Source organism: Carettochelys insculpta, chromosome 12 (genome assembly GCF_033958435.1).
Source record: "Carettochelys insculpta isolate YL-2023 chromosome 12, ASM3395843v1, whole genome shotgun sequence".
In the NCBI taxonomy this organism is placed as follows: domain Eukaryota; kingdom Metazoa; phylum Chordata; order Testudines; family Carettochelyidae; genus Carettochelys; species Carettochelys insculpta.
Window position 1 is genome coordinate 14,674,366 of NC_134148.1, and position 26,120 is coordinate 14,700,485.

Sequence of the window (26,120 nt, forward strand, 5' to 3'; positions counted from 1 at the left end):
AAGGGATACTAACCTCAGAAGTGCAGTACCTGCAGGGCTTTCAAACCCAGAACCACAAGAGAGGGGCTCCTGCTTATGGAATGGGCACTGCTGCCCTGGCGCAAGAACCAGCAGCAGCTTCTTCAGTGTGCCGCATGTCAGCCTCAGTCCTGAGAAACGAGGACCACCAGGCGCACTAACACCACTTCCTGATGTGGTAGCTCCAGTGCCACACAAGAGAAAGAAGGCGAACTGTGGCTGCTCGCAAACCAAGACCGTGGTGCGTCTCTCATCAGGACACCACAAGGAGGGTGTGGTAGTTCCAGCACTGTCGACACTGGACCCGAGGGAAAGGCCATTGAGTCCAGGCTGAGTTGACTCTCCGATTTGTGGCGTGCTGGATGAGGGACCTAGATCTCTCATCCACGCCAGACATTTTTGAGGTGGCCTGAGACTTAATTGCCATGATGGCACATTCACTGGGTACTCAATCTTGGGTTTCCAGCCAGGCTGCCCCAAGATAAACTTTTGAAGGTGTGCCCATGTGGGAGCACCAGTGCAGATCCTGGATCTTTGTCCCCACAATGGCAGCTCCAGTGCAATGCCCATTCTGGACACCTTGGACCTACGATCTGGGCCAAGCTCCAGTGTCAAGAGCTTCATCGGTGGTCTCCTCTGCTTGCCAGATGCCTTCGGCCATGTTGGTCACCCTGGATCACCAAAAGGGGCCCAAGATCAACACAGCACAGGCACTGCCTCAGCAACAAGCCACAACAGTACCACCATCTTCCCTATCACCGGGGAGTCTCCTCCTGTCCAGCGTCTCTGAGGATGCCAGAGATCTCAAGGGACAAGACAAGGAGACTCAGTTCCCAGAGTCATGTTTTCCAGACAAGACAGTAGCAAGTGCTTCTTCATCCCTGCCAGTCCTGGTCTGTAAGGCGCATCAAGGCCTCCTTAGAGGGGTGGATCACAGTCTCATTGTGCTGCTGGTGGAGGGGTGGAAGAATCAGATCCCATGGTGGACGTACTGGCCCCTGAGTGTCCATCTAGAGCTCCTGATGCATCTAGAGCGCCTCTGTCATATAATGAGACAATTCAGTCCACCACAAAAGTGCTCTGGATAAAATTGTTGAGAGATGCAACTTTATCCCACAACAGAGATGTGAACATTTGTTCACTCACCCACAGCTTGGGTAGGCACAAGGAAAGGCAGGGCTGCCAGGATCAGCCCCAAAAATAAGGAGGCCAAAAACGTGGCTTTCTTCAGTCAAAAGGCCACCTTCCTTTTGTAACTGCTGTTCTTCGAGCTCTGTTGTTCGTGTCCATTCCAAATCGCACCTGCTTCCCTTCTTTTCAAATATTTCATCAAGAAGGGACTGAAGGGGAGAGTGGGATGGTGGCAGAGTCCTATGTACCGCACCAGGAAGGAGCCACTCCAGTGGCTTCACGGCTGACCCCATGGGTACTAGTAGGGGAAGAACCTTCCGACGATTGTACATGCAGCACATGTGCACACACCGACTGGAATGGACATGAGTAACAGGCCGGGAAGAACAGCAGTTACAAAAGGCAGGCAGCCATCTTTGCCATCGGCTTTATACAGGGTCACGGCCCAATCCGTGTGGCCACCTGTGTCTTTTATACCTGGCCCCACTGACAATCATTGTGCCACCAAGTTTCTATGATGCCTGTTATATCAATGTCCGCATTCAATGCGAGGCACTCAAGTTCACCCATCTTAGTATTCACTCTTCTAGCATTCTTACAGAAGTCCTTACAGAATTTGTCAGTGTTAGGTTGTCTTCTGTCATGTGACGTAACTGAATGCAACTCTTTTGTTGGACTGTTTCTCTTCAGTTGCAACCTGTACTTTGTCAACATCAACTTGACTGGGTATAGAATCTCCCCTTTAATAAGTTCCTCCCCGAAGGATGTGTCTGTCTGAGCATTTTTCTCCTCCACGCTGTCAACTTTCAGTCCCCTCTGAGGCAGTTCTGGAGTGAACTTGGGCAGGATTGGGGTGGAGTGGGGACAGATTGGAGCACATGAATCATTTCCGCTAACTCCAGTCGGAAAAGCTAATACAGTCTGAGGCACAATCGGTATTTCTCTGCTGCTTGCCTCCTCTGGCTCTGCGCACACTCTCTCTCTCTATCCCTCCCCCCATTAAAGTTTCAGTTTGCGGTGATGTAGCTCCACCTAGTGGAGATTTACCGCTTTCACCATTTGGTGTATGGTCACTGTTCAGTTTTGAAAACAGCGAAAAGTCCTGTGGCACCTTTATAGACTAACAGATATTTTGGAGCATAAGCTTTCGTGGATAAAGACCAGCTTCGTTAGGTGCAGCAGGTCTTTGCCTACGAAAGCTTATGCTGCAAAATATCTGTTAGCCTATAAAGTGCCACAGGACTTCTGGTTGTTCTTGAAGCTACAGGCTAACTCGGTCACCTCTCTGAGTGCAATTTTGAGTTACTCTCAACGTTTACATTTCTGCTTAAAATGATGTATATTGAACTTGCCAAACAAGTCCCTGCGTTTCTAGTAAGTGGTGAAGAATAAGAAGGCACTGCCGCACAATTCAGTTATGAAAAGTCACAGTTTAGATTGGAAGGCCATAACAACTGACAGGCACGTACTTTGCTTTATATTTTAAAAACATTACTCTAATAATGCAACTTTCACATTGTTTGACTCTTTTTGTTGTAAGTTTCCATTTCCAGCTGAGGGTACCGGAGCAAACGGGAGGCTATGAAAGGAGCAGAAGTAGAAAGTGTTGAACAAACTGTTCTTGCTCCACAGTCAGCTAACAAAGTGTACAGGGAAGCAGTGGCTGGGGCTGTGACAGGGACGTTGTGCCAACTTGCATGGGGAGAGAAGAGAACATGACACAATCTTACTCCAGGTGCGGTTTACCTTTTTTACAAAAGCTTGGGAGCCACATGTTTAGACAGAATAATGGGATTTCCTGCCGCAGTTCCCTTTTAAGGGCACGTTATCTTTCAGGTTTGTGGGTTAACACCAAGTCGGTCAGCCCAATCCTATCTCTGCTATTGATACTTACCACTTTTCCTCTGTAGTCCCAAAGCTCTTTACAAAAGAGGGGTTCTGTTCTAAAGTGCAGTAAACTGGGAGTAACCTACTGATTAATATTTTTTCCTTCACCTTATGCTTCCCTCTTTTCATGTGTATTTAAGATATACACTTAACAAAATGTGTACTGTAGGGTTTAATTTTAGTTCAATGAAAAAATAAACCATCGGGTTTTAGCCATTTGCTCTCACTAAATTGTTGAAGAGGAAAGAATTTAATTGGCAAATGCACTCTTACATGTTACTGTCTGTTTAGTACACAGTAGGCAAACTTGAATGAAACTCTTCTTTTAAAGGTTTTCCCTATGTTACCGCCTGTCGCCTAACACAGTAGAAAATCTATGGCAGATGAAAAACTAAATCTGTAAGGTTTTACCTTTGCTCTGTTACTTTTTTCCCTATTCACCCTGGCCTTGGCTGTTGCAGACCCTGTGCATGCAGCATGGATCCCCAGCTGCTGCAGCAGCAGCCAGAAGCCCTGGGCTAAGGGCTGCTGCACACGTTGACCATAGAGCCCCACAGGGGCTGGAGAGAGAGCGTCTCTCAACCCCTCAGCTGATGGCCGCCATGGCGGACCCCACTATTTCGATGTTGCGGGACGCGGATCGGTTACATGTGCCCTACTTCGATGTTCAACTTCGAAGCAGGGCGCTATTCCCATCCCCTCATGGGGTTAGTGACTTCGACATCTCGCCGCCTAACATCGCTTTCAACTTCGAAATAGCGCCCAACACGTGTAGCCATGACGGGCGCTATTTCGAAGTTGGCGCCGCTACTTCGAAGTAGCGTGCACGTGTAGACGCGGCCATTATGTTCAGGAAATGCAGCAAAGTAAGCAATCGGTCTTAGTTCACTTTTGCATGAATTTACTTACTGGCAGTATCCCCTTTTTGACCTTGCCAGTTGAGTCTGGTACCGTGCAAGGGGAATGAGGGGCGTGTCTTCTTTTTTTTCCTTGTTTTTCATTTGGGGACCACATCAGTGATGGTTTTATTTACTTTTTGGATTCTCACTTGTGTGCCCCCTGAGTGATTGGTCTATAGGTCAGTGGCTCCTGACCAGGAAACTATTCCCCATCCCTGCAGTTGGCCATTCACTTTCTCTGCTATGTCCCACTGATGTTGGATTGAGATAGGGTGGAGAATTGAAGTGATCCTCTGAGCAGTAGCTGGCTGGCTGTGTGGCCTGGGGGCCTTCTTACATACAGGCCTAATGCTGCCACTGCCTCTAATTCATGAGACACAGGTTCATGCTCACTGTATTTTCCTGAAGTACTTCTACAGTCGTGGTGCTCACCCCATTGTCCTTCCGTGCTCTCCTCTGAGGAACTAATATCACTTAACTTCCCAGTGACCAGAAATTGTTCATTGTAATGGTGCGCGTGACCGGCCTCCTGCTGTACCCCACATGTTGCTTAGGAAGTTGTGCTTTGGCTCTACTTCCTGGCTTCATCATCCAGCCCAGGAGCTGGTTCTGCAAAGGCTATGCAGGCTCACAAAGAGAGTTTGGGGCTGGAGGGGCATCGTAGTTGCAGGGAGGCGAGGGGCTGACTTTCCTATATGTAGGAAGGAGGTGGGTGAGCAACAACGTGCTTCACAGGTGGCCCAGGAAAACCCAGCACAGAGTGAAACCTCTTGTCTGGCACACTCTCATCCAACAACATCTATTGTCTGACAGGACAAGAGATGTTGCTGGACCAGAGAGCTCCAGCTGTGTAGGATGCCGCAGAGCCCTGCTCATGGCAGGGGAGCCCCACTGGCAGCCCAGGGGAAGAAAGGCAGGTTAGGGTGTCCCACTCTCAGAAGCTCAGCTGGGATTGGGGAGCCCAGCCCCAGTCGAGAGCCCCACCACGAGCCCCATGGCGGGAAGCCAGCAGGGAGCCTGGCTGGGTCATGGAGTACATGGAGCTGGCAGCCCACAGCTGCAGGGACTATGGCCAGTGCCGGGGAGCCAGCTGGGGCACAGAGCCCCACAGATCCCCACTGGTAGCCCTCCAGTGCACAGAGCCCTGCATGAGTGGGAGCCTCACTCCAGGCAGCCTAGGGGTCTGACCTCCCCTAGTCGGGACCACTCAAACCCTGAGGGTGCTGGACCAGGGAGGTACAAGCTGTACTATCACAGTGCACTGTGATAACAATAAGTGCAGTGGGCCCTGCTTCCAATGGTCAGAGCCAAAGGACTCCAAAAGGCCACTTTGCATCACTGTCCTGGGCAAGTACAGGAGCAAGTGGCATGCGTGAGTGCTTAAAGCCCAGAACTTAAGACCGTAAGATTTGTGCCTATTGTTATGGGTGTAGTGATACCCACCAAGTGCAAAGCATGGTCCCTTCCCAGGTTACAGCAGGTTCTAAACCAAGGATAAAATATTACTGCTTTCCCTCATGAGTTATTTTCCTTTTAATTCTCTGGTGTGCAGTGCAATTGGAGCTCCAGATGGCACATGCCACAGAACTGCAGACCACCCATGGCTTTTGCACTGCAGGGCTGACAGTTCACTTTTCCGTTTGCTTCTGAAAGCTCGGACTGGGAGTCGGCCCATTTGTGGACATCTTTTATAGTGAGGAAAATGTACTTACAGGGTTCTTTGGATGCATGCTGGCTTTTTCCTGTTGGATGATTATGTACAAATCCCCTGTGGCAGGTAATAAACATCTCATTTTAACTCTCAGCAGTTAAATGAAAAATCTTGTTTTGATGAGAGAGCCACACTCAAGGCATGTACAGCTGTCTGGAGGATATTGTTATCTGTATGAGGGGGAGGTAAAAACTATCTGTAAAACGATACGTTTTTTGGAAGCGAGTGGAATCCAGGTTGCAGTTCTGTGGCTGGCTCAGCTGGCTCCTTTAACCACGAAAGGGATGCTGAAATGGTTCATGAACCACAGCAAACCCTGGGATCTAATTAAACCCATATGTTAGATGGCACCGCTCATGCTGTTGTTTACAATACAGACAAAAATATCTTTCTAAAGGGAGAAGAAGGCTGCTTTCCCAAACAAGGAGAGGCATTTCACCTCCCTTGCATGACCTCTGAGAGAATAGGAAAGGATTCTATTGTTTGTGGCATTGTATTTACAGACAGAGGCTTCTAAGGAAATTGCCAATATGACACGGATATTTTTCATCCACACAAAGCCTTTCAGCTCTGCCACATCCACTGCTACCAGCTTGCCCCACTGCCAATGAATTGTGTTTGTGTCCGAATTAGGCTGCAAACTCCTTGTCACACATGCTATGTTTTATTATGCTGTATTTTGCAGTGGACAAAATGCTCCAAGCTCAACAAATAAATAATAATAATAATAATTCTTATTATCTAGGATAAAGCTAGTGACTTCAAGGGTTTCCATAGAGTATTGATTCTTTCTCAGCTAAGATCACTTTTTTTCAATTTACAAATCAAAAGACAATTTTGTTACTGTTCTCAGGTTACAGAAGACAAACCACTCTGTTTTTTAAAATCTCCACTCTGCTAGCTGCACCACTAGTATACAAAATCGAGGCTGTGTCCTTCATGCCCCTCACCAGGAAGAAGAAGAAAAAAAAACCCCAAAACCTAGAACCCAGTGCAGTTTTCTGCAGCGTTGACGTGGGAAAAAAAAGAATCCAATTTACTACATTCTCTCCCCCCACAACTGTAGCTGCTATTCCACTGTCACATATCTGCTAGAAACAGAGGGGGTTAATGTGGTGTCTCAGTTACTGCTGTTTGGGACCTGCTGGTAAACATTTTTGTAGTGTGATCATTGGCTCATTGCTGCTGGGTTGGCTCTGCAGTGCTTTGTTCAGAGCAATAGTGACAGGAGACACATCAGACACAGTATTCACTTGGCGCCATTGTGATGTATTTCTTTTTCTGTCCCTCTCTAAGAATTTCTATCTTACGGCAAAATATGCGGCTTTGTTCCTGTTCCAATTTTTGAATTTTTTTCTTTGACTATGAAGGGCCATAGTTTGGCCTCCCTTCATGTGCATGCACCCTAAATATACCTCAGATGCCGTATAGAACATGGCACTCCCTTCCAAGCAGGGCATAAGGACTTGGCACTTCTTTGGAATTTATGCACTGGAAAAGTGGAATACTGTAAGCAAGAGTAATCTAGATTTATCTGAGTGAGCAGTGAGCTGAATATTCATGGGCTGCAGCTGTACTTTGGTTTGAGGATCAAAATTCTCCAGCAGGGGCAGGTCTGCCTTAAGTATTAGCTAACTCCTTTGGCCTCTGATAGGTGACATGCATGAAGAGTGATTAATTAGCAATTAGACCCATGGTAGCGTAGCTCAGTAGCTATTACTAGAGGTAATTCAGAATTACTGTTACAAAAGCAGAGCTTTGAGGGTCAGTCCCTGCTCTGCCCCTATTCCCTGTGAGATCTGGGAAGCAGGGCTGCTGTCTGGTTTGGTCTCCCTAGTGACCTTTCCCTCCTTGCCAGCCTGGCACCTGCTGCTTTTGAAACAAACACGTAGGAAATGTTGGAAAGCTTTTTCTTCTTGAATGATGTGCGATGTGGGAGCGTGCTCAGGGCAGGCAGAGCTGATCAGGGCTAGAGCAAGTTCACGTGCACAAAGGCCAGGAGCAGACCCCACTGATGTAGTTCTCAAAGCATATTTGATTTTAGAGAGGAGAATTTTACCTTTAGACCCCCAGCCTATTCTGTTAAATTGTCAGCATGAGCGTTTAAGGGCATGTACACGACCTAATCCCTTTCGCGTTCTATTCATTTTAATTTAGCAAGGTTATTGTGTGTGTGTGCGCGCGCACGCACGCACGCGCCTGAATAAGAGCACGCTAGTGACGTAAGTACAGTTCTCTTAGTCTCCCTGAAAGATGTGCTGATGTCAGTTAGTTTTGGTCCAGTGCTTTGTAGTTTCAGGTCCCTTACTGTTAGATGGTGTAGCTAGAACACTTTAAAAAACAATTTTACCTTCCCATACCCAACATCTTTTAAGATCTTTTTTAGGATTTTTAGGATCTTCCCCTCCTTGCCAGACTGGCACCTGCTCCTTTTGAAACAAACCCATAGGAAATGTTGGAAAGCCTTTTTTTTTCTGGTCTTTAATGAAACTTGAAACATCAGCACTGGTGTAACATCTGCACAAGGTTGTTTTGAATTCCTTTGCTGCAGGGGTATCTTGACCAGTGACCATTCAAATGCAAACTGAACATAACAGTAGGAGAAAGAAGAAGTAGGAAGCTGTTCTTTTCAGTGTATTTTAGAACAGATATTTTCTGACAGATGTGCCATTTTTCCTCTCTTCTTTTGTACTGTATTTTCACAGCACAGCCTCCTACCACCTTTAATCTACCTGTGATCTTATGCCTGCTGTGACTCAGGGTTTACCAACATTTCAGGCTAAGCAGAGTCCTTTGGCCTTCTATCTCCCCAAGCTTGTCTACACTACCACCTTCCTTTGAAGGAAGGATGGTAATTAGGGTGTTGGGAGTTTACTAATGAGGTGCTGCGGTACATAAGCAGCACTTCATTAAGCAAATTCCTCCCCCCCCACTACCACCATGGCAAATTTGAAGTTTTAAACTCGAACTACCGGCACACATCCGCAGCTCACCCGCCAGTACTTTGAAGTGCCGGGGCAACTTTGAAGTCCCTTTACTTCTCAAAAGCCCCCCCAGGTGGTTTTCAATGAATGGTCCCCCTCAGCGAAGTGCACCATCCCTGTTCCTTTTTGACAGGTGTTCCTTAGGCATGCTTGGGCCTTGTCCTCCTCCAGGGCCCTGTGTAGAGTCCATTGTTTGATGGGATGTTCTGGTAGTTGAGAGAGAATCTGACTCCAATAACCCTGGTATAGTGTCTTGAGGACTTCACAGAGATTGTCCTTCAATAATGTGTTGAGGACTTTACTGCCCAGAGTATCTGACTGCAGTATATCATAATAACCTTGCTTTGGGCAAAGTTAGACAACTTCAGCGCATAACACAAAATGGATGTGCTAATCCAAAATGGAGGATGCCACTAGAGCTCACAGTTGGATCCCAATTAACTAACCCACTCTGCCACAATCATTATTTCACCACAAAAACAGCAGGCCTCCAGAACACAGTATTGGCAAAAATCTCCAGTCAAATGGTTTTTGTGGGTGCTTTTGAGCAGATTCGGTACTCTCAGCACTACGAGTGAGTTGGTATTTTTAGATGGCAAGGGAAATTTAATCCAGTTGAGAACTGCAACATTTAAATCCATTATGCCCTCGTGCACTTTTTTTTTTGGTGACCTTTTAAACCTTTTCTGTGTTTTTTGAGTTACAGATTCCATTTTAGATTTGAAGGCATACTGGCAGATTACATATATATTAAAAGCAAAAACTTTCTCACACATGTTGCAGTGGTGATTAGTGCTGGAGCAGGTCCATGTGCAAAGAGGCCAGGAAAATGATCACTGGGGGTGGGGGGCAGCCACTGCATCTGTCTCCATGATCTTGGACTACATGGAAAAAAGCATGTTTTCATACAACTCAGTCTGACTCGTGTAAAGTCAGATCCCATTGATTTAGGGCAGAAGTGAGCAAAGTCAGGCCCCACTTTTTGCCCCTGTATTTAGCAGGGTCCCCCGCAACCCATCTAATGTAATCCAAAGTGACAGAAATTTCGGTTATGTTTATATGAAAAAAAAAAACCCTCTTGGCATGTGTAAGAAAATGAGTCTGTGGAGTGTAAAAACTTTATTAATCGGTATATAAATGTGAATACATAGACATGAAAACACTAACACATCACAATATTTTTAATGAGATGGATGACCCTGAGACCTAGCAACAGATTGTGCTGCACTTCCTTATGAACTTTTATGGCTCCACTTTCACTTTGTTCATCCCTGATGTAGGGCATCTTCCTACTGGAGATGTAACTGAGGCAGTGCTAAGTATTATTTTTAAAAGTGGTATTAGTTTTAAAGATGCAGTTTACCCGGAAATTTCTCCAGCAAGCCTTGAATCATATTCTACCTCTAGCACCTCAGCATAGTAGTCACTCTCACAGGAAACAAAATGTCATGTCAACTTACTTTGCTTACATGGTTTAACAGTTAACATTTCTCACTCATATGTAGACATATTTGCATACCGTGTAGTTTGGAAGGACTACCTTGTGGTATAACCTGAAATATAGGTTGGTTAAGCTTTAATTTGGAGCTTGCATATGTATGAACAAAAGGAACATACACGCTGTTGGTCTGCTTGAGATAGAAGCTATTGAACTATTGCTTGTAATCCCAGTCCTCTTCTGCCTTTTCTGTCTTTTGCACAGGCCTGAAATGTCATTTCCATGGTGGTAGTTCATCTGTCTTATAGTTCATTGGGTGATCTGTACACAGACATAGCTTCCAAAGCCACTTCGTCTGACCTCCTGAATATTCCATCTCCTTAAAACTTTGGTGCTATTTGCAAAAACTAAAACAAACATAACCACGAAAGCCTAAAATTAGACTCACAATTTTATTTTCCTAATGACATCTTCACAACATTATCACAGAACCCTGAAGAACAGGTAGATGGACCTGAGCTAACATGCTAAAAATGGTATGAGTGTGGTGGCACAAGAGGCAACTTGGGTTAGCTGCCAGAATCAGTTCTGCCCAGGTATCACCACAGGTACACCGCTATCTTAGTGCAGGAGCTCATGGCGGAGCTCAATTACCTGCTCAGTTCCGAGTGACCTGTTAAAGCTTCACAGTGTTAACTTAATTAAACTCTGACTTTAACTGACAGATCTGCAGCTTGATGCGCGGTGGAATAGCTGAACGGGGAGGGGTCCGAGTAGGACATCGCATTATTGAGATCAATGGGCAAAGCGTTGTGGCCACTGCCCATGAGAAGATAGTACAAGCTTTGTCTAACTCAGTGGGAGAGGTAAGAAACATATTAATTTAAAATACGTGAGCAAAGTATTGAAACAGATGAGTGACAGTATCTCTTGCTATTCTCTATATCTTGCACTTGAAAACAGTTTGGTGCTTACACTGTATTAAACTCCTAATATCAGCTCCTAAAAGCAAAGCAGTTGTGGACACATTATCTGTATTTTAACATTAGCTTTTAAGAAAGATTTTCCTGACTAATTCTGAAGTTTGAAGATGCAGTCAGACATCAGCCATTCAGGTAGGTAAAGAATTCAATCAAGCATTGCATTGCCAATAGCTATGATAAATGTCTCCATCCCTGTTTTATATTTACCAGTTGTAAGATGAACTGATAATCAGACAGGTGAGATATTAAGACTGGCTACTATTTTAAGCCTTTCGTTTTTGCTAAAGTTCTTTGACTTGCTTAGGGAATGGAGTTGGAGAGTAAAACACATCTCTGCTCCTCATAACGTTTAGAGAAATTAGCAGCTGATAAATGAGAGGTGAGTTGGTAATGTGCCTTCTTATCCCTTTTGAATTTCAGGTGGCACTATTATGCTCATCCCATGGAAGTACTGACTAGGTATTCCAGCAATTTAGCACAATTCTCCCTTCACACAGTCATGGGGGTTGTCTCTGCTACAGCCAAGATCAATGTCATGGTGATCCATCTACTGGGGTGTTGATTTAGCAGGTCTGTTGAAGACCCACTGAATCAACCACTGATTTTTCAGATGTCAACTCCAGTATTCCACCGGAATGTGATTAAATAAGGGGAGTCAATGGGAGAGTTTCTCCCATCAACTCAGTGCAGTGTGGACCTTTTGGTAAGTAGATCTAAGCTATGCAAGCTTGCGTTACACTACTAATATAACTCAAATTGCATGGCTTAGATCAACTTAAACCTGTAGCATAAACCTACCTTTATGTTAACAGGATTTGTGCTGGGAATGCCATGATAAGGGGGAGATGGAATTCACAATCATGTGGACCACTGTAGTAGCATCCACATTACTGCAGAGCCAGTACAGCCAATGCTTCTCCACTCTCTGGCTAGGATGAGCTAGTACAGAGAATTTCCTCAACTCCCCATAAAGGGATAAAGCAGCATTTGAGCACTGGTTGGTGAGGGTTGTAGGTGGCAGTTCACTCTTAATCAGTTGGCCTAACCCCTACTTCTACTAGTGAAATGATTACAGGTTGTATCTCCCTGGTCTGGCAGGGTCAGCAGCTGATGGGTCCTGAACAAGAAAATTTGCCAGACCAAGGGGGCCAGGGCTTCTGGTGCCTGGCAGCCCCACATTCCCAAGGCGACTGCCATAGCCCCCAGCCTCATGCTCCCTGGGATTCCAGTCCTGACCCCGTGCTCACCAGGGCTGCCACAGGGCTCCAGCCGAGCCTTGCACTGACATGGGGCAGGCAAAGGGCTCCAATCTTGGCCAGGCTGCTGGAGACTGGTTCTGGCCCCGGTTGGGCAGACATTGTAGACCAGTCTCAGTCTGGGCCCCACAGAGGCTGACTCTGGCCAAGCTGCCAGACACCAGCCTCATGGATCCTGGCTCTGGCCCCAGCACTGGGACTGTCTGGTCCTGGGACATCTGTGGTTTGGCATGAGAATCCTAGATTTGAGAGGGGCAACCTGTGTAACTAATTCTGAGTTGTGCATCTTTACTTTTCATCATGGAATTGAAATGTGGAAAAAATCTGTGTATAAAAATATGAAAATGGAACACATAGGAGTTAAAAACACAGCCAAAGCGATTTGATTTTTGGAATACTGTAGCTTGTTTGAGCTGTCCTAAGGCCAGAGCCTTTCATAAATTTACTTACTAACTGCAGAGTGTCTTATTTATTTTTATTGTCTGACAAGTGCAGATGATCGTTCATTCATATATAGTTCACTGCAATCTAAAGTCTTGCTTGTTCCCTGCAGCTTGTCTTTTATGGCTCCTGATGTAAAATCCAATGCAGCAGGTCCATCTGTGCTTATTTTATTATAGTTGTTTGTTTCTAATATTTGCAAAAAAAGTTTTTTACAGCATAGGCGGAGGGATAGCTCAGTGGTTTGAGCATTGGCCTGCTAAACCCAGGGTTGTGAGCTCAATCCTTGAGGAGGCCATTTTGGGACTGGGGCAAATAGATGCCAGGGATGGTGCTTGGTCCTGTCAAGAGGGCAGGGGACTGGACCGGATGACCTCCCAAGGTGCCTTCCAGTTGTCAGAGATGTGTATCTCTGTTATATTTAGTGAAATCTGCTTCCCTCCCACTTTTCCTGCTATTTGCCAGTGTTATTGCCAGATGTTACCTTTGATTTTTGACACCTTTACTCCCGTAAGAGTCCAATCACCCTTAGTTAACACAGGACTGAAAATGATACTACTTGTACATTGCTGATTTAGTAGGAATGGGGAAAGTTGGCTTGAATGCAGTTGAACACTGGGGTTGGTAAAGTTCAAAGTGAAATTCAAAGGTTCACATTCCACTGTAAGTACAGTGTGTGTAAAGGGATGGACAGAAGCTAATCTGGTGCCAATCAGTATTTGAGTAGGCAGAAGGAATTTTCATGTACAGAAGGAGATTTTCTTCCAGCTTAATTTACTTAGCTTGGACAGTGGTGGTTGGAAGAGATAGGGAGTAGCTGATTTTCAGTTATTTTATCTATTCTATTTCTTTTAAAAACAAACAACCCCCAATTCACAGCTCTAGAGAGAAACCAGGACTACGTCTCCAAATCAATGAATGCAGTTTGTTTTATATGCATCAGGTCCCTAGTGATTTTCAACTGATACTATATGTGAACCAATTGACAGATTCATATGAAGACGATGCCAGCTGCAATGTTCAGGCTCCTAACTGGCCAAGAGACTCCCCTGTACATCTAGCACATGAGGCTGTCTCACTCAACAAAAGAACTGAATGATTCCATCCAAGTTGAAGTCAACACAGCAGAAGAATTTTGTATTTTGTATGAATGAAAGGCTTTGAAACAGGACTTGAAGATTCCACAAACTGAATGGCCAAGTGTGTCTCCCTTCTCTTTTCCTTGCCAAAAAGTGATGACCATCTTTATCAAGGACAATAATCACTGACACGAAATCTTTGTAAGACATAGTATTTTGCAACGTCTTCTAAGCTCTTTTGTCATTGAAACTTAAACATATTTATTTGTAATCTTCATGTGGCATGGTGTACATATTTTTGTCATATTTGATGTGCAAATGAGTCGGCAAAAAATTGACTGCAAAGATAGATAATGAAACAGCAGCCTTACGTTTAAAAAAAGAAAAAATCCAAGCCCCACCTAGTGGTCCACCACAGCATATTGCATAGTCTGAAAGCTGATTCAGGGCAGCTGATATTTTAAAATTTCAGTGATTAGGAACATGTGCTATTAGATTCTAATGTAAAGTAAAACAGTTGTAGTACTTGGTGAATTACATGTTACATATGTCATAATGGTAAGTATGCAAAGATGTGAATATAAATGTATAACACAAGAACAGTAAAGTGTTTCTTATACTAAATAAAGAATAAATGCCACAAAAATTAAAATATTTATTTACATTTATTTTTAATTTTCATGGTTTAGCACAACTACTTTTCTGATATTTAAATTTGTTCCACAATTTGTGTAATATTTATTACTCTTGGGTTTACATTAGCTCAAAATCGGAGAGCCATCCTTAGTCTTTTGTAAAAACATTCTTGTTCCTGAGGAATTGTTCTGAATATTTGTTTCTGGTGAGTGAGGAGGAACTAGCACCATCAGCAGTATTAGAATGTGTATAGATTAGTAGTAAAACTGTACTCCTCATGAGAAATTGTTCATTAATGTAACTATTTTGATTTTTTGGTAGGGGGAAGGGGGGCAAGGCCTTGAAGAAAATACACTGTGATTTTAAAAGCCTTACCATGCAGTAACTAAAGCTTTAGGATTACTGTATTTCAAGGAGTAACATATATGTTGCATGCAACTGACCTTAGGAAAGAATTAACCCTAGTATTACTAATAAATCTGGAGTAATAAAGACAACTTGTCTATTTTGTTCATTCTGTTAGTAAGTTTACAGAATTCAAAAATCTTACGAGAAATATCCCCATTTAATTCTTAATCTAAGTGCAGTTGCAAAGAATCAGGTAGTCGGACTCCATCTGCTGCCTGGAAGTCAGAATTATAGTCGGTAGTATCTGCGGGATTCATACTGAATGGATGCTTGCAAGTACCCTGCCTTGTTGCCACTGGATGTCACTGTAGCTTCATGCCAGTATAGCTGAAGAACCATTGACTTAAAACACAGTGGTGTTGATGATTGACAAACACAGGTTCTGAACTAAAGCTGCCCATCTCTTGCTCCACACCTTGGTGACCTTGTCACAGATTGTATGCCAAGTTCAGTGTGACACAACTGGAAACAGCCCAAGCAGTTAAACCCCAGAGATGTGCTTATAACAGTTAACATTTTGCACATTATGCAAACACTGTTCGTGCACTTTCCTATCTCTGACGAGTTGTAGTTTGCATGCCCTTGTGCTTAACAAAGACCCAGCTGGCAGTGTCTGCTGGTGATTGGTAGAGGTTTTTCAGAGCAACTACTAGAAGAAAATTTAAGCTATTAAATTCTTCAGGCTAACAAACAGAATAAAATTAGAGCAAGACAAGGATCTCATTAGATGCCAAGAACATATCTAGATTCAGAAATTTAGGAGGTTTTTGGAGGCCCAGGGCACACTGAAACTAAGCCTCCTCCTCTTTTCCCCCCACACTTCCAAATTACCATGGAGATGAAAGTTTATGAGGTGAGGGAATGGCATGAGGGTCCTGGCCTGTGGGCAGGGGCAGGGAGGAGCTGTCCTCCCTACAGGGACAGGGGTACTCCTGGTCCCTCTACTGGTAGGAAAGATCTCCCACCCACCCACCAACCCTTCTCCAAATCCTGCCTGGGTTCAGCCCTGCCAGTTGATGATAATGGTGGCAATGGTAGAATCTAGGCCTGGCCAGGATGTGAGTGTTTCTTCCCAAATTACTGATGTTGGGTGCCGTGCATGAGTGGCTCAAAAACCATGATACATTTGCCATTCAAATTTGGCTTAGCTGCTTCCCCCCGATTTTTTGGAGAACAAGGCTCCGCTTTCCTGCCCTCAGTCGCTCATCTGGATTCAGCTCAGTGGCTGTACATGAAAGGTAATGGAAGGTAGCTTTTAGACAACTCTAGCAATGCTATTGCTTTGTCCATGGTGTAACTATGGGACATAATTTGTAGTGAATTCAGACCTAAATTTAAAAATGGCCTCTCCCAAACCAAACTCATGAGTATTCAAAGCAAAGCAAAAAACAAACCACAGCCTTTACTCGAATGTAAAAGGACATTTGAGAGAGAAAACAGATTTAGCAGAAGATAACAATTAGCTTAGCATCATGAATTATATATAGTACATACACTGAGATATAGCAAGAAATGGACCAGTGAAAGCAGCTATGCACCTGTAATAAGAGCAAATCTTTGTGTTATTGACCAAATCAGCTTTTGCAGAAGTCCAGAAATACTTTTTTTATTAAAACACTGATTAAAACCCATTGAGGTACATTAAATAAATGAAAGTTGTACAAAAAGTCTCTTGGTAGTCTTCAGGAAACGCTGCATGGCAGCAGCATTCTAGTGATATGTTCAATGCACATCTTGGAAAACATTTTTACAAGTTTAATAACCCTTTCACTTTCGCAAAATGCAGGGCATAAATTTACATTCAGCAAAAGATGGGGGTTGCTCTACCATTAATTCCAAAAGGCTGGCACGCTTTGTCCTTTCTCAGCCAGCCATTATTTGCATTTTGCTGTGTGCTGGACTCTTGTTTTTGCTGGAATCAGCTTTTCTAAGCATACCTGTAAGCTGCTGTCAAAGGATAGTCTCCCGACAAACTCCAATCAGACTGTGTGGCCTGTCCCTTGCTAAACTGCGAGTGATGTGGGACCTGCGTAAGAAGGCAACTGGAGAACTCAGAGCACCACAGCTCTGAAGGTGAAGATCTTCTTCAAGTCGCTTTCTAGAGGTATTCACATTCTGCTGGGAACTTGTAATTACCTGACAGAGGGAGAGCAAGAGAGTCAAATACGATAACTCAGTGTTTCACTGCAAAGGTTCAGGCACTTCTGCTACTGTACCATTTGCTACTCGCTCTCTTTTACTGAATTTTACCTACTATAGGAGGCATTAAGTAGGAGCTAACTGTGCTGGCTCATGATGCTTCCTATTGGTTGTCCTAAAGAGGGTAAAAGTCTACTACTACCAGCCAATGTTCTTTAATTCAAGTGGGCGTAGATATGCTTTTGCTACTGGAAATTTCAGCCTCATTCCTCACTGGCAACCCACGAAGTAGCAACATCCATGTCACTTCTTCCAGGACAAAGACTAAAGAAACTGCCATCCTCCTTTCAAAAACATGAAGGGGAAAAAAAAAAATGCTCCGCCTACTCATATGGGAATGAATTGGTAATTGGTGGTGTAGGAGGCACTAAACGGGTAGCAATGACTCTATAGTATGCCTCACCCAGGCAGCAGACACTAAATTCAGTGACTTTCACCTTGGTGAGAATGACTAAAGTTGGGCAACTTTCACTGTGCAGTGTGCGCTGCCTGGAAAATGAAGTCAGGCCTAGAGCATGCACTGGATGCATAGGAAAAGCCACTGAAGGTACGAAATTTTCATTCCACCAACAGTGGTAGAGAAGCAGGTGTTGCTGAACAGTTGACCACTTCAATTTTAAAAACCAAATTTATTTATTTGAAATTATCCCTGTGAGTTACTCTCTGTTATCCATTACTTCAACTTGTTAGTGGGGACCCACCCCCCCGTCCAAAATGGTGACATCTTTCCAAACTGGGGAGACAGGTAAGCTGCACTAAATAGTGCCTCATGACTGAAGGCACCTGGCACTATATAGCGCATCTTACCTGGGCACAAACCACTATAGAGCCAGCCATGCCTGGGTAGTTTTCACTACATAGTTCATCATGCCTGTTGGGTAAGAATCCTAAGGTTAGGCAGCAGGGACTAAAGCTGTAAAACACAGGCAAAAGCAAAACCACAAAATAACTTACAGAACGAAACACCTGCACTCTTCCTCATTTTCATTTATTTCACAGGAAAATGCAGATTAAAAGCGAGGAGATTAAATACTGGTAACACTCAACACCTGGTCAACCTGAGTCCCTCATTCTGCGTTGTCTGAAGACTACTACACTGTAGTCAGGGTTCCTGCTGTGAAGGTGATGAAATCGCCTGAATATCAAGAAGCTTTTGAAGACTTGGTTGGTCTTCCTGGGAAGAAGTATTTGCTCCAAAGCCAAACGAAGCAAGACAAAGTCCGGGGGCCCACATGTTGAGCTATTTGCTCTTGCCACAGGTCTTCAGACTCCCATTGCCATCTATTACCAGCCACCAGGCGCACTGCGGAACTGGTATTTCTACAACCCAGCAAAGGAGAACATTGACAGATTGGAGAAAATTGCACATGCAGCCGAGGATCCGTGAATGTATTTATCCGGTTGTGGGACTCATTTTGACTGGGTGCTGCATAATCTCCTCTCTTTCTTCTGCATTTTCCTTTGAAATAAATGAAAATGATGAAGTGTGAACAGTCATTTGTGTTGTATTTTTTTTTTCCTTTGTAACGTTAGTGATTCTCACTGACCAGGCCTGTCAAACGGAAAGCTACCCAGGCATGGCTGGCTCTATAGTGATTTGCACCCAGATAAGCTGCACGAGATAGTGCTGGGTTCCTTAAGTCACAAGACACTATATAGTGCACCTTGTTACCAGTATTTACTCTCCTCTCTTTTTTCTGCATTTTTTCCTGTGAAATAAATGTAATGATGAAAAGCGTGAACAGTCATTTCTTTGTGTTTCATATTTTATTTTGGGCTGGGGTTTTTTTTTTTTTGCCTACAGTTTATGGTTTTAGTCCAGGCTGCCTAAATTTAGTGTTTCTCACCTCACAGGCATTGCAAACTAAATAAATAGCGACAGCTAGCCAGGCATGGCTGGTTATATAGTGAGTTGTGCCGGCATAAGATGCACCATCTGGTGCTGGGGGGGTCTTCAGTCACGAGGCACTATTTAGTACAGCTTGCTTGTAGTGCTCCGTGACTGTCACAGTGGACTTCCAAATGGCCAGACCTGGATGTTGCTTGAGAGGAAGCCAGAGTTAAGCTAGAGGCTCTTAAGCGCTTGCTCTTCATACGGCTTTGGGCTCTCTCATACAGATTTTTACGGGGATAGAGTGGAGAGGGAGCATTGCTATGGTTGGCCTTAGCTGGTCAGAGAGCAAATAATGGAATTGTAACTCATGCTGAAGCAGGGGTGAGGGGACTCAGAGTGTTTTCTTTGAACACACCTTCACCTTTTAACCCTCTAAGGCTATAGCTACACTAGAGCATTCTGTTGGCAAAAAAAAGCCCGTGGAGCCGCCCCATTACCAAGGTGTTCTGTTGCCAGTAAATCAACAGAACATGGCACTTCTCTCAGCAGTGTTCTGCTGTTCCCCAAAGAGACAGAACACCGCTCATGCCAGATCTCTGTCCACAGCAGGCCAGTCTGGACAGTCGGGGGGGGTGGGGGTGGGGGGGGGCCTTCTGTCAACAGAAAATTCCTCTAGCATGCAGGGCAGCTACCCTGGGGGCCACACTGTCACAGCAAGCAGGGCGCTATGGTCCTGCCCTCCAGCCATTCTAAAAGGTGCAGAGGGACCCTTGTGGGAGGAAGCTGAGAGTGTGGGAGCAGCCCAGCACCACAGTGCCTGTTCCCACGTCCTTGGAGCCAGTCCTGACGATACAGCTGGGCGAGAGGGCAGCGACAGGCCCCTCATGACCCCTTTAGCCCTTCCAGGGAGTTGGCTGGGGCGGGGGGCAAGTGCTACCCCCCTGGACTGGGCCCAAAGTTCAGGCTCTCCTGGACCGGGGGGAGGAGAAATGGACTTTCTTTAACCCCTTAGCCAAGAAGAGGCACGCCTACACCCAGCTGGTAGCAAGGGGCCACTCCACGGAGCAGGGACACCCGGACCCAGGCACAGAGTAGGGGGCAGGCCCGGCCACCTGCCTGTAATCCAAGGAACTGCACAAGCTCCTGGAGAGGGACACCCCCCCCCCCCCCCCCCCCCCCCCAAACCCGCCTGGCCCTCACGGAGGAAGCTGCAGCCTAGGGCAGCTGGAAAAAAACCAGCTGACCCAACGCCTCCTGGATGCACAGGAGGCCAGCAGCAGCACCACGCTGGTCATTGCCCTGGCCTCAGGCCCCCCTGCATCCAGGCCACCTCCAGGGTGTCCCCATAGCCGATGGAGGGTCCCTCTGGAAGGTTCCCCCCCCCCGGGCCCTGACAGGGCACAGATGGGTGCAAGGCGGGACCACCATGTGCAAGGCATGTCCCACCCAGTAGGCAGCCCTGAGGCACAGGTGCCTGCCAGCTTCACAGGGCTCAGCCTGCCACGCGGCTTCTAGGGAATGGCGGCCTGTCAGCCCTAGCCAAGGCTGGAAGCAGGCCAGCCACACAGCTGATGGCCCAACCCAGCCACACTACGAAAGTCTGTGGCTGCCAGCACACAGGCATGGCTGCAGGTGACCATCAGCACCCGCTCCCATGGACAGCACTGGGCGCCACACTTGTTCCCAGGGAGGGCCAGATCATTCCCTGCCCCCCTGCTAGCCCAGCAACGCACGGGGGGGCGGGGGGCCTTGCGGGCTGTGTTGCTCACGGGCTTCCTTCCTTGTCTTCCTTACAGGTGGACCCACTCTAAGCAAGGACCGAGCCAGTCCTGAGGCAGGAGCAGCGTGAGCTGGCATCGCACCAGCACATGGCGTTGGAAGGGGGCATGGCCAGCAGGGCTGTCAGTGGGCAGAGGATGGGTTACACTGCAGCCCGCTGGTGGCTGCCCAACCTCCTCAAGCGGCAGCTGTGGTATGACTGGGCATGGTGAGCCAGGAGTGGTGTTCACAGGCCTGGGACCCACCCATGTCCCCTTTAATGGAGCCACAGGCATCTGGCACAACTTGTTGGCCCAGCCACCAATGGTCACTGCCCCGGCTCTCCTTGCCACCGCCCCACGCCCAGTGCCCGCCCCGGCCAGCCATCCCTCAGGGAGTGCTGGACCTACTGCACTGGTGAGGAGCACGGCTGACACCCCACCCCCACCGCCATGGCTGTGACCCCCGCTCCCCAGCTCTCTCTGCTGAGCCCAACCCTCTTTGTACCCCCCCCACCAACAGGGACCCCCCCCCCAAAGCTGTGGCGGAAGGTGATCCCAAGGCCAACGCTGGTTGGGGACCTGCTCAGCCTCAGCGTTGCAGCCCTCCTACCTCCATGGAGTGAGGTTCCCCCCATCTCAAGCCCCCCCCCGACCCATGTATAGTTCACTGTTCTTGCACCTTGTAAATAGTTTTATATTACAAGGTTTATTTTCAAGTAAAGAAGTTGTTTGCTCACCATCCCCGCGTCCCTCTTTCTTGGGGACGGGTCGGAGAAGGGGGAGGAGAAAAGGTCTGGGGTAGGGCTGTGGGCCCAAGGACCCCACTGGGTGTGGCCTGGGAAGGGTCATTGTGGGGAGATGCTCTCCTTCAAGACCTCGCAGATCCACAGCCCATGCTGATGTACCAGGCAGATTGGAGCTGAACCTGGCTGCTGACAGCTGCAGCCGGCATCCACCCCCACCCCTGGAGGAAGGCCTTCCCGCCCACAATGTTGGGGCATTGTGTTTCCCCCCCGTCCAGGAGGGTGAGGACGCATACCCCGCGCCTTCAGGTGACCCAAAGTACAGTCGGCCTCCATCTGTGCCCAGCTGAGGTGGGCATTAAATAGGTCTTTCCTCGGGTCCAGCTGTCCAGTGTTGGGCTTCATAAGCCAGGGCACAATGCAGGAGGCAGCATCCCCCACAATGCACAGTGGCACGTGCACATCCCCAACTGCCAGCTCCCAGCGAGGGATGAAGGTGCCCTTCTCCAGCCTAAGGCACAGGCTGGCATTGTGGGACACCTGCGTGTGGTATGCCGAGCCCAGCCACCCCACATAAACATCGAGGAACTGTCCCCGGTGGTCCACCAGGGCCTGCAGCCTGATGGAGAACAGCCCTTGCAGCTGATGAACTTGGCCATGCTGTGGCCAGGGGCATGGCTGGGGATGTGGCTACCATCAAGAGCCCTGAAGCAATTGGGGAACCCCAGGGCAGACAATGTGGCCACAACCATGGCCACATCTGCCAGACGGCCGTAGCAGGATGGTGTTGATGGCCATGACAACCTGCAAGGGAAGAGAACCAAACAGACACATCATGGACTGAGGGAGGGAGGAAGGGAACCCCTGGGCCCTGGGGGCTCCTCTGCCCCTCCCGCCCCACAAGGCCACCCACTTGGCAGCAGGGCTGTGTCCCCTAACCCTAACCCACTCCTACCTCACCCCTTGCATCCCTGCCCTGATTCCCAAGGGGCTCCCTTGGGCAGACACGCCCCCCCCCACCGTGCTGGGCCTTCAGCCCAAGAGTGCCTTACCTGCATGAAGAGGGCTTCAATGGTGGACTTCCACATGCCAAACTGGTTTCCCACTGAGAGGTAGCTGTTGGGGGGGGGGTGGCAAGCTTCCAGAGGGCAAGGGTGACCCACTTCTCCACAGGGATGGTGGGCTGCAGCCAAATGCCCTGTTTCCAGAGGGCAGGGGCACGCCAGGCACAGCACCCCCAGAACATGACCTTCTGCATACAGAAGTTGTGGAGCCACTGCTGGTCGTCCCACTGCCCCATCACCAGCCAGTCCCACCAGTCGGAACTGGTGCTGTGCCTCCAAACCTGCCTGAGCACACAGGGGGAGGGGCTCAGGTGGGCCCACCTGGCAGCAAGGCCATAAGGGAATTCAGCAAAAGCTGAAGCACCACTGGGTGGGGTCCGTGCAAGCCCTGGCGCTGCTCTGGCACCATGGCTATCTGGAAAGCGTTGTCTCTCTCTCAGAATGCCTGAGAGCCCTGCTGTAGCAGCTATGCTGTTCCTCGTGGAGGTAGGCAAGCCTCAGCATGGCCAACGAATGGATGTGGGGGGGGGCCCTTTAAGAGTGTGTCTCACTGGGGCTCCAGGAAGGGCTTGCCAGCCCTACGATACCATCTGTGGGGTTCTGTCTAGAAAGTGGCCAGGCAGTCTAGACGCTCTCTGCCGACAGATGTTTGTTGGACGATAGTGTCCAACAGTAACCTCTGTCGACAGTGCACTCTAGTGTAGACACAGCCTGGTTTAAGTTTGGGACAATGAACCACCACCACTTGCTTTGAGAGAAGGAGGGACGTGTGTTTTGGGGAGGAGGAGAGAGATTGATTTTCCCACTCATTAACTAAAATGTGTTCTTGCTCAAACCCACTTAGCGAGCACACCCTTTTGTGAAGTAGCTTGTCACTTCCATATATATGTCTAACTCTGAATTACACAACAGTTATTAAAAAGTTTTGCGCTTCAAGAGGAGATTGATGGAGCTGCCTGGGCTTTGAGTGACTGTTAATGTTTGTTGACCAGAAATAGCTTTACTAAGATTGCTTCTGTTGTTTGAGGCAGCCACATGTCTCTCTGGGTCTCAAAAGCCTACACTTGATAACTTCGCACTCCTGGTTTCCTTTTTTATTGTTTAAACCACTCAGTAGTATTTTTCTATTTGAGAAGCTATGGCTTTCCACTATAGCCCTAATACACTGGTTTTAGCTTCTAACCTTTGGGAGTTAATGACCTATATTGATTGCAAAGCAATCAAAATGTTAATGACATAAGGTCACTGTGGAATTCTAAGTACCTCAAGCTATTACTGCTTTTCTGCTTCTGTAACTAGGTATAGTAAGGTTAGTATTTAACTTTGTTCTACTTGAGAGCTCGCAAAGGGCTAATGGAAATTAGCTCATGACTAGGGCTTCGTTAACAGTGGACACTTTGTACAGCACAGAAGTTTCTCCCAAAATGCTATTTGGTAACCAGTACCTCATGCATTTAGCCATAGGAAGTTTTCCTACTGCCAAGAAAAGAAGCAGATAGGCAGGCCACTGTGGGAGAGACAATGATCTCCAGGATATGAGATTGCTCCAATTAATATATCCCTCAGTTCTCCATCTAGAATATTATGGTTGTGGGCTAGCACGTCTCTCTCAGCCTCTCAAACCACTGGGACAAGAGAACTTCATTTCTACAGTTGATATTTTTTGTTACAAAATTAATAAGAGGTCAATTCTGCAGTCACAGTCCAGTAAAACTCCCACTAAAGTCAAGTACTTCAAAATTTGGCCTCTGTGTGTGTGCGTGTGAGAGAGAGAGAAAATACATATTTTAGAGTGTTTGTTCTCTATGTCAAGAAGCAGATGCTTCAAGTCACTTTCCAAACCTTTGTGTCCTGTATCCTTAGATATGTTCCCCCCCCCGACGTTACAGTTGAAGAGCTTAATCTTAAAAATGTAAAATGAGAGTTCCCTATAAATCTGTAAGAGCAGCATCAGTATAAATTCCCATTCTGTTGAGTTTAGTCCTAAAGGCCAACTTTAAAATCATGCCTTGTTCCATTCAAAATATGTCACTGCTTGATAAAATTAACACTGTAAAGCCAACCCCCAAGACACAAGCATGGTGGCACCAGTTCCCCTGGTTACTACGCACACCGTATCGGTCTCACCTGGTCTATAATGTTGGCACTGAAGATGGCTTCTTCCATGTGTCTTACATCAGACTTGATTACAGATCTTATGCTGTTCACCACATGACGCACTTCTGGAGGGAGATTACAGTTTGAGTGTTCCAAAAATTTAGCCACCAAAATTTTTGTGTCTTTATAGGCCTTAAGGTCTACTAAAGAGTGTGGTCGCTCTTTGGAGATTGTGTTGAAGGCCTTTGACTTTAAATGTAGGTCAGTTTTCCTTGTCTCTCTTTGTTTTCCAGGGAGTACCAAACGGTTTATAGAGTCCTGGCAAGCAGAGGCAGCCACATGAGAGCTAGAAACGGGAACTAAAAATAAAGGGGGAGGGGTGAAAATTAATCTTTAAAGAAAAGGTGTTAAATCAAACAGCCTCACAGGTGAGTTATTAGAACATTCAGCCTACAACTTCTAGTAGGTTAATGATGCAACAAAAATATAAAACAAAGGAGACATTTGAAAACAGCTATTTTAAGGACGTCTAATAATGCAACTGAATATGGGTAAAACACTATGCTGGTGTTCCTGGAAACATCCTCCATTTCCCCAGAGAGAGTGTAAAGCTCAGAGAGTGGCAGCGCAACACTCCTCTAGGACCAAGAGGGACCATATTGGAGAGGGGCTAGTTAAAGCTCTTCATGTTCCTTGACCCTTCTGCTAGTACAGCCATGTTGAATGCTGGTTGATGCTAATGGTGTTAAGGGAAATTTTTTCCACTCCAGATTGTACTGAGACAAATGTTCATTGAACACAAGCTACTGCTCCCATGCTATAAACACAGGTGTAGACTAAAGGTCCCAGGAGAACCAGTCTGCCCACAGAACGTTTAAGACTGGTCTGGTGGCCTTGGTCATTTTATTTCAAATTTAGCAATGAAGCAAAACTCTGTTAAAAACAGAGCAAAAGCCAACGCTGACATAAAAGAGATCCAGATTTCCACACCGCATCAGCACTGTTCTTCTCTGAAGGCTGCTTCCCACAATATGTGGACATGCTGCATTACAACGTGCTACAATACCTTGCACCCACACCTGCTCCAGTAATTCCCAGACTTTTAAATAAAATAGCCTGCCCCTGTATTGAGTCTCCTTGTGTGAGCCACCATTACATATATGTGCCCTGCACTCTGGAACTGCAACCTTAACTGGGGGTTGGTAAGCAGGTGATGAAGGCACAGCAGGGTCAAATTTAAGTGGTGATGACGGCAATCACAGATGTGGGACAGGACAGAGCCACTGCAGTCAGGTAAGTAACCCTTTAACTGGGAAACTGTAATGAAGCACTAGAGTAAAAAGACAAGTTCCGAGGCCCCTATGATTTCACGATCGCTTTCACCCAAGCAACCTTCCACTTTCAAATTCTCAATAATTTCCTCCCTATTTGTTAAAATTAAATCTAGAACAGCTTCCCCCCGGTAGCTTTTTCAACCTTTTGGAATAAAAAGTTGTCTGCAATGCAATCCAAGAATTTATTGGACAGTCTGTCCCCTGCTGTATTGGTTTCC

General features: G+C 46.5%; 2 protein-coding genes across 3 annotated transcripts in view; one reads left to right on the forward strand and one right to left on the reverse strand.

Annotated features, from left to right (window-relative positions):
- The window catches only part of APBA2 (amyloid beta precursor protein binding family A member 2), a 220,024-nt gene extending 204,224 nt beyond the window's left edge, over positions 1–15,800 (forward strand). The window contains exons 12-13 of the mRNA XM_075006553.1: positions 10,794–10,934; positions 13,738–15,800. Coding sequence (XP_074862654.1) covers positions 10,794–10,934; positions 13,738–13,809 — 213 coding nt within the window. The 3' untranslated portion in view covers positions 13,810–15,800. The remainder of the gene's footprint in view (positions 1–10,793; positions 10,935–13,737) is intronic.
- Positions 15,801–15,862: 62 nt separating this feature from the next.
- ENTREP2 (endosomal transmembrane epsin interactor 2) overlaps positions 15,863–26,120 on the reverse strand; it is a 458,153-nt gene continuing 447,895 nt past the window's right edge. The window contains exons 10-12 of one of the 2 annotated variants that reach the window (XM_075006820.1): positions 24,599–24,927; positions 16,809–17,007; positions 15,863–16,409 (exon numbers count right to left, since the gene is read on the reverse strand). In XM_075006820.1, the coding sequence (XP_074862921.1) occupies positions 16,822–17,007; positions 24,599–24,927 (515 nt within the window). In that variant the 3' untranslated portion in view covers positions 15,863–16,409; positions 16,809–16,821. Of the gene's footprint in view, positions 17,008–24,598; positions 24,928–26,120 lie in introns of both variants that reach the window. The other variant, XM_075006819.1, reaches the window with a different exon arrangement.